Source organism: Pelmatolapia mariae, linkage group LG7 (assembly GCF_036321145.2).
Source record: "Pelmatolapia mariae isolate MD_Pm_ZW linkage group LG7, Pm_UMD_F_2, whole genome shotgun sequence".
In the NCBI taxonomy this organism is placed as follows: Eukaryota; Metazoa; Chordata; class Actinopteri; order Cichliformes; family Cichlidae; genus Pelmatolapia; species Pelmatolapia mariae.
Window position 1 is genome coordinate 34,908,204 of NC_086233.1, and position 9,199 is coordinate 34,917,402.

Genomic DNA, 9,199 nt, shown 5'->3' on the forward strand with positions numbered 1-9,199 from the left:
GCTTTTCAGTTCACAGCCGGTATTTCATAAAAAGTGTGCCGGTTGTTTGTGTGGGATCAAAGACGTGTGCCTGCTGAGATGCTAATAACAGATTTGATGCCATGGTTACTATACTCCACTCCATCGCCATCCTTCATCAAGTATTGTTGTCAAGGTAACACGTGCAGTTGCAGAAAGGTGCATGTGACAATGCTCGATCAGTAATGAAGACACAGCCTCTTTATTATCTTGGATCATTGGAAACAGGAGCTTAAGATAGCTTATTCCATCACCTCTTAAAAGTTACTAGATTTTATATCATACATGTCAGCCTACAACACGAAAGGTCTGCAGTTAACATCGTGTGAATTTTCCACAAAAAGCTGGGGAAAAAAAGCAAGTAAGAAGGCCCCGGGGAAGGGTGGCATCAGTAGGAACATCTGACATAAAGTCTTTGCCAAATCAAATCAGAATAATTCCACGGATTGAGGAAGATTGACCCCTAAACGGAGTAGCTGAAAAAAAGAATAAGAATAAGAAATCAATTTTGATTGCAATAACTGATTCTATTAAAGCAGCTCCTACCTATTAAATAACCGCCTTTGACTGGCTATAAAAGATGGATGTAACTGGATCAATACACAAAAATCAGCCCAGGGATTTTTTTTGCCCGCCATGATCTGTGAGAACAGTGCAGACGGTCCAGTTAAATGCGTGCACATATTTGTGCAGTTCCTCAGAGTAATGGTAATGATGAGTAGTACATACAACAAAAAGGGGGAAAGGATAAACAGGTCAAAGTAGCCAATCATTGTACAGGGTGGGCCATTTATATGGATACACCGTAATAACATGGGAATGGTTGGTGATATTAAAGTCCTGTTTGTGGCACATTAGTATATGTGAGGGGGCAAACTCCTCAAGATGGGTGGTGACCATGGTGGCCATTTAGAAGTCGGCCATCTTGGATACAACTTTTGTTTTTTCAATAGGAAGAGGGCCATGTGACACATCAAACTTATTGGTAATGTCACAAGAAAAACAATGGTATGCTTGGTTTCAACGTAACTTTATTCTCTCATTATTATTATTTACAAGTTTCTGACCACTTATAAAATGTGTTCAATGAGCTTGTGTTGGATTGTCAATGCAACCCTCTTCTCCCACTCTTCACACACTGATAGCAACACCGCAGGAGAAATGCCAGCACAGGCATCCAGTATCCGTAGTTTCAGATGTTGCACATCTCGTATCTTCACACCATAGACAATTGCCTTCAGATGACCCCAAAGATAAAAGTCTAAGGGGGTCAGATCGGGAGACCTTGGGGGGCATTCAACTGGCCCACGACGACCAATCCACTTTCCAGGAAACTGTTCATCTAGGAATGCTCGAGATGGTGCACCCATAATGTGGTGGTGCACCATCTTGCTGGAAAAACTCAGGGAACGTGCCAGCTTCAGTGCATAAAGAGGGAAACACATCATCATGTAGCAATTTCAAATATCCAGTGGCCTTGAGGTTACCATTGATGAAGAATGGACCCACTATCGTTGTACCCCATATACCACACCAAACCATCACTTTTGTTGTTCCAACAGTCTTGGAGGGATCCATCCAATGTGGGTTAGTGTCAGACCAATAGCGGTGGTTTTGTTTGTTAACTTCACCATTCACATAAAAGTTTGCCTCATCACTGAACAAAATCTTCTGCGTGAACTGAGGGTCCTGTTCCAATTTTTGTTTTGCCCATTCTGCAAATTTTTGAGATGCTGCAGTAGCTGGAGTTTGTAAGGGTGCCATTTGTGAGTAGCTAATATTCGCCGAAGGGATGTTCGACTAATGCCACTCTCCAATGACATGCGGCGAGTGCTATGCTGTGGGCTCTTGCTGAATGAAGCTAAGACAGCCACTGATGTTTCTTCATTAGTGACAGTTTTCTTGCGTCCACATTTTGGCAAATCCAACACTGAACCAGTTTCACGAAACTTAGCAAGCAGTTTGCTGACTGTAGCATGGGAGATGGGTGGTCTCGTAGGGTGTCTTGCATTGAAATCTGCTGCAATGACCCGGTTACTGCTTTCACCAGATATCAACACAATTTCGATCCGCTCCTCACACAAACCAAGCACACCATTGTTTTTCTTGTGACATTACCAATAAGTTTGATGTGTCACATGGCCCTCTTCCTATTGAAAAAACAAAAGTTGTATCCAAGATGGCCGACTTCTAAATGGTCACCATGGTCACCACCCATCTTGAGGAGTTTGCCCCCTCACATATACTAATGTGCCACAAACAGGACTTTAATATCACCAACTATTCCCATGTTATTACGGTGTATCCATATAAATGGCCCACCCTGTACTTCAGTCACTGGATCTTTCTCTTGCTAATTCCGTCCCTCCATCTATTTTCTTACCACATCAATTACATCTTCTTCCGTCTCTTCTTCACTCTGTTTTTGGTACTGCTGTCCCTAATTATGCCCTTTGCCACGGCTGGTGCTAGCGAGACCATTGACTTGTAACTACTTATTGCTGGCACTATTGTCTCCTGTAGTAACCCAGACAGCTAACATCAGTTGATTTTTACAAATTTTGCTGCATCTGTTTCTAGATTATTTTTATTTTACACTCACAGCTTTTCTGTTCCACTTTTTTCCTTTTATTTTGTCCATCTTTATTAATCATTTCTTTCAAACTAAACTCTGTTTTACATGTTGCATGAGCACACAGGGAAGGTAGAGGAAGAGCTGGCTGCATTAAGAGTTTTGATTGGGCAATCCAGTAATCCATAATTATATCAACAAAGAAAAGATATGTATTATGTTGACCCATCAGCCCACAAGTTTGCTGGTCCACTGGACAAATGCCTGGTGTGGCAGATTCCCAGTCCAGTCCTGGATGTAGCCACCATGACGTAGCTCATTTGGTATTTAAATTGTAAAAGCCTCCTTGTTGTTTAAAAGTCAGACAGATCTGATGAGGCACACTGCTCACTCACAGCCTAGCGATCTGTCAGTCACATGGTGAAACATACCTGGCTTTCTTCTCCTATTTAACTCTAATGGGAACTATTACTTCCTAAACTGATGATGGGTTGTGGCCCAAGACTTGACACTAGCAGTGTAGACTGTGAACATATGTTGAAAGTGTTTATTGAGGCTGTGTATCAGGGGAGCTGAAGGATGATTTTCTTATACACTTGTATACAACTGGATGTCATTTGCAACCAGAAGAGTCGCCCCCTCCTGGCCATTAAAGAAAATGCAGGTTTAAAGCACTTCTGCACTGGCTTCTTTTTCACATCCAAAAGCTAGAGTCATGTTTTACACAATCTGGGAAAACCACACATGTATTAGACAAAGACAGACATGCTCATATATTAATCTTAAGTGTCAGAGACAAAAATGATTACAGCTGTTGAGACTGGAAGTCATTAACCACTTAAAGGGATGCAGTAAGAGAGGAAAGAACACTGGTTCCTGCAGCAATTACACATTTTCCTGGACACGTGTTTAACATACTCAGGGTATATTTCAAATATCTAGATTTACTTGCCCCTACAATGATAATCAGGAGTCAGTGAAACAGTCACATGAAGCTAATCTAGGGTTTCCCCTGCAAGTTCACATGAAAGGGGTGGCACTGGCTGTTTCTAACCAGTCACAATGATTTATAAGTGTATGTCAGCAGACTTTACACAGGAAGATAAAATAATACTACCAGCAACTGTGACTGAAGCAACACACCACTGTGTGAGAGGGAAAGCACTGTAGAGTGATGTAGTATTACAAGTGTGCACTTTAAGTGTTTTAGTCAGTAAGTCTGGAAAAGAGCACCAAAAATTAATTAGGTTAAGCCTTTTTGAAGTCAGCCTCTAGCAATGATGGCACTATTTCCTGGAGAACTGATTGGTCGGTTTATGTCATACCTATTGATCTCAGATTTGGATTATAACCTACTCCAGAGCAGGCTACGTTTGCAGCTATCATGATAGCTAGTTATCATGATAATTTATGTCGGTAAATAGTTAGCCACCTTTGTATACAGAAAATCCAGAGTTAGGGCTGAAGTTACCTGGTTGAGGTGAACTTCTGTGTCGTAGCACAGGACACTGGTGGAGATTATATTTGTACTTGACTACTTGAGTAGTTGACTTGGTCTGATCGCCTAAGATCACAGACAGCATAAAGGATCCGCGTATCTACTGTGACACCACCCACTGGCCTCGAGCTGAGTGGTTTTTTCCATCTTGATGTTTTTTAGCAAAGTGTGGATGTAACTGGGAAAGTACATGATCATTGGCTGACAATTTGTGTTTGGCAAGCTGTTAGCTAATAACCAAAATTTGAATGTTCCCCCTTTCTGACGCTTAGAAAGACAATCATTTACAAGATTAATTTCATGGGGGTTTTTTTCAGTATGGCCTGAAGACAGTCACTGAGCCCATAAGTGTTTACCGAGGTCACAGAGTGAAGGAGCCAAGGGCCGTTTGCTCCCAAACTTCTGTACAACCGGATTTCCTTTTTACAACCAGAGGCGTCGCCCCCTGCTGGCCATTCAAAAGAATGTAGACTCTATGCTCACTTCACTTTTTTAGGCTAAGAACTGTGTAAACAGAGCCTGTAAGTCTATAAGACTTTCTGTACACCTGAAACAAATAGTGGTCCATCTACTGCTCAATAATTGAGCCTTTTTCAGTTGAACAAACAAAATTTGTTGGCAGAGTTTATGCCTTTGCTGAGGATGGGGTTTTTAGTTTTCTTTTTAAGCCGGCGTTTTCAAGTCTAGTTTCTTTATACATCACAATCCAAACAGCAGAAACTGACCAAAGCGCTGTGCAAAACTTTGTGAACACAATAACAAGTCAAATGAAAAGCCTTTTCTCAGTTTGGATTATATGCTAGGTCAAAGTCAATTTAATCTTAATTGAAGGGGGAATCTGCCCCAAAGCTTAGTGGGAGCAACTGGTTGATCCTTCTTTGTCATTTTCACATGTTATGGTAGTAAAAGCACAGGTCTTACAAATAAATATAACAATGGCTTTTTTCTGTTTAAGTAGCCTTGATTGTGTGACAGGGATTTGACATTCATAACACCTGGGTCGTGGTTGAATCGTCTCTTTTCTGACTGAATGACATAAGCTGGACCTATCTACGTGGCAGCAATGATAAGAGCTTGGAAAATATGCTTCTGTGACTGTTTACAAAAACATACAACTGACACAGTTTGAAAATTATTCTCACTTATTCCATTTTATGCTGTAGCAGTCAGCAATACATTAAACCAGCAAGAAAACTAAGGATGTAAAATCTGCCCTTTGTCTATAAAACTGAGGAAAAATGTCAGTGTTTAAAAGTTAGGGTTACACTTTGTCAGCGTTTATAAATATCAATAATTAATTTTACTTCAGACACATCTATTGCAAAAAAAAACAAGGAAGTAAATCATTCTCAAGATAAGGTGTTCAGAAAATATGCAACTGCAACTAAGGACTATTGGTATATAATATTTATATGCATATGAAGAAAACCTTTCACAAACCCCTTTTAAATAATTCATAAAGATTATCAAGTACATGGAGGTGTGTCAGGGTATCTTGTGAAAAATATAATATATATATATATATCACTTGTACTAGAATACCCAATCAGAGTGTTTCAGGGGGCAAGAATAAGGAAAATTTGAATATTTAATCAGGAATAAATGTAGCGTAGAAAACATTGTGCACTATTTACAGGCTAATAGAGCCCTGTACTGTGACACAGATGAAAGCTGGCACTTAAACAAGGCTTTGATTCTTTGTTTTCTACTCAATCTTAGCATTACTCACCCACACATACACATTCGTACGGTGCTTTTATCAATGCCTAAGCTTTTTATCTAACAGTCACACTCACATGGATGCATCACAGGCAACTCAGAGTTCAGCATCTTGCCCAAGATGGAAGAGCCAGGGGTCGATCCACTGACCTTTCGACTGGCACGTGACCTGCTCAGTCACAGCTGGCCTGCGTGGACTGAAGCAGTTGCAAGAGTAGACACACTTGGTCGGTGTTGAGGATGGTCCCGTTATTAAAGGTGGGGTCATCCTGTCATTTATTACAAACTACCTCTGCTGCTTTGGCAGCACTGAAAGCTCTCCTCGCTGCTGCTGTTGAATATCTGTTTGTCAAAGCGGTGAAACACTTATTCAGACTGTTTGCATTAAAAAAAATCATAAATCTCTGTAAGTAATAGCACAAATGTTTTAGCGTTAAAATAAAGTAGCTGAAGTGAAAGCACTCTGCGTGAAGAAGCCTGTATGTATTACGCGACTGAATCATAACTATTGATTGGTTAATGTGTATTTACTTTTAATGCTGCAGTTTAATGCTGCATCGGTTACTTACATAGTGCTGGGTAGTGATGCGTCGTCGTGAACGAAACGGCTCTTAGAGCCGCATCTTTGAAGTGAACGACGCGAGCCGACTCCTTATTGGGAGCCGTGGGTTTTTTCTTCTTTCTCTCACCCTCTCTCTCGCACTTTTTTCCGCTTCACTCCGCACGTGAGCCTTGTGCTTGCGCTGAGCAGAGAGGGGAGGGGCGGTAGTTACACTCGCAGTAGCACAGGAACAGAGCGGGAGGAAAAGAGAGAGAAAAAGAGCCAGGGACAACAAGAGACAACATCGTCACATTAGAAAGGTATAGTAATCATCCACAACTATTTTCAATTGCGGATGATTAAGGATTCAGAACGTTTATTCATGCAGTGAATCCTATGTATGCAATTCCAAGCAGGAAAACACTCTCCCAAAAAATCATCCCAGGCCTATATGAAAGAGAACGTGTATCTTCTTTTTGTTTTGCATATTTTAATTTATATTTTATTGTGTTGTGGTTTGCAGTGTTTTGTGTAGTTTCACTTTAAATTTGTTTCAAAGGAAAAAGTTGAAAATGTAAATAGTTGTTTTTTGTATTTTATAATTTATTTATCACATTTTATGTGGAGTGAATAAATAAGAGTATATTTATGGTGGCCACTAGAGACAAAGCATGTACAAACTCCAAAACACATGCAAATTTGAAAACACGTACAAATTCCGAAGCACATAAAAATTCCGAAGCACGTACAAATTCCAAAACACGTACAAATTCCAAAGCACATGAAACCTCCAAAACATGTACAAACTACAAAACACAACGGAAGTGCTCCAAGATGCTAGGGGCAGTGTTGAGCTTTTGTTACCTAGTGGCTACGCAAGCCAGGAAGTACCAACAACCGGATTTGGTAAATGAACATTTTTTTAAATTATTTGAATATATATGAGTGTTTGTGTATAAATACACAAACAATACACATATGCTTTCAATTGTGTAATTTAAGTGATCTAGGTAGCTCTGGTTTGGAAGTTCAGTTAATGCTAGCAACGTGTTTTGGAGTTTGTACGTGCTTTGTCTCTAGGGGCCACCGTATATATTTATATCTAAACATATATAAATAAAACCACGGTTTTTTTACATTAGTAATTCCTTTTGTGCATAATTTTATATTGTTGTTAATAATAAATTAAGTAAAGCAACAAAACAACCTGAAGAGCCGGTTGGGAGCCGAAAGAGCCGGTTCTCTAAAAAGAGCCGGACTTCCCATCACTACTGCTGGGTACCTTCATTTATTTTAACATCTGCAAAATCGCACATTACCAAAGCTTTAAACGAAATTTCATGGAGTACACAATAGAACATTTGGATCCAAAATATATTAGTGTAGAAGTACAAAGCAGCATAACTTGGAAATGCTTAAATAAAGGACAGTAAATCTATGGGACTATCTATCAATACTGATGAGTACATGTACTAGTTACATGCACAGTGGCTCATAAATCCATAAATTTCCTTTGTTTTCCCTCTCTTTTATTGTTTTATCATTTCTTCCTAGTACATTTGCTAGTTTATTTTTCCTAATATTTTCACTTTTTTAAGGGCTGCAGATATTTTTCTCAAAGTATTTTGTCTCTTTTTCTTATTGATTTCAAAAGTATTTCTTTAAAATCTGTGAGGTTTTGTTTTTCAACACATGAATTTGTGTTTTTTGTGTGAATTTGCCGATTTGTCTTTCATAATTTTTTAAAATTGTTGCCCTAGATTTGCCAGTATTTTTATTTTATTTTATTTTTTTCCTAAAGCTTTGTGAATACTTTTCTTTCTTTCTTTTCCTTCTCGACCTGCCATTTCTTTCTTAAAAAAAATGCTGTTTTCTTGCTGGTAAATTTGCCAGTTTATTATTTTTTAAATAAAATTTCCATTATTTAACATGTGAATTTGCCAAGATTTTTTTCCTTAAATTTGCTATTTTTTCCTATTTTTTCTTATTAATTTGCAATTTCTTTCTAGAAAATTTGCTGTTCTTTTAGGCAAATTTGCCAATTTATTTCTGAAAAAATGTCCATATTGTTGCGCTAAATGTGTCAGTATTTTATTGTATTTTATTTTATTTCGGATTTTAGTCTTCAAAATTCAGATTTTTTTCTATTTCTTTTTTGTTATTATTTTACTTTATTTTTTTATTTTTGTTTATGCACCGTGGAAAATCTGAAAACACTCTATTAAAAAGAAGTTGGCCTTCAAATATATATATGATATATATATGGGTCATTCTTACTATTCGGTGCCATTTGAGTCCTAATGACATAATATGGTATATTTAGTGTAAAACTTGTCTAATGCTTATTTCTAAACCATTTTCTTGTATGTTTAACCCCCCTCTACCATAGAACACGTTGATATATACACAGGATAAATACATTAAAAGTAAATTACTTTTATTTTAGCACAAGTCACTAAAGTACTATGTCCCCAGTCATGCTTGCTCGACTTCAGTTACAAATATAACTTAAAAAAAAAAAAAAAATCTAGATTTTTCATCATTTCTGGATTGGCTTATTTCTAATGTTCCTCATCAAATGTTCTTTTTTATTATTAATGCATGTTTAACACTTAAAATCTTTAAAAAATGTTGTGTCCCTGAATCAACTGTCACGCCTGTTACTCTGATAAGAATTCCATAGAACACATCACCTGATTATTCTTTTAGTCACATGACACTCCCGGATGTAACATATTTTGGAGGGAAAACTTTCAAGAAGAAGACGAGTAAGTACCACTCTTTAATCAACCCTTTTTTCAATGTTTTAGCAAGATTTTGTAATGTGGCAAAGCATAACACGTCCAACCTG

General features: G+C 38.1%; 1 protein-coding gene across 1 annotated transcript in view; it reads right to left on the bottom strand.

Annotated features, from left to right (window-relative positions):
• Positions 1 to 6,611, bottom strand: part of LOC134632208 (MAM domain-containing protein 2-like) — a 33,531-nt gene extending 26,920 nt beyond the window's left edge. The window contains exons 1-2 of the mRNA XM_063480861.1: positions 6,377 to 6,611; positions 5,958 to 6,149 (exon numbers count right to left, since the gene is read on the bottom strand). Coding sequence (XP_063336931.1) covers positions 5,958 to 6,075 — 118 coding nt within the window. The 5' untranslated portion in view covers positions 6,076 to 6,149; positions 6,377 to 6,611. The remainder of the gene's footprint in view (positions 1 to 5,957; positions 6,150 to 6,376) is intronic.
• Between the last annotated feature and the right edge of the window lie 2,588 nt (positions 6,612 to 9,199).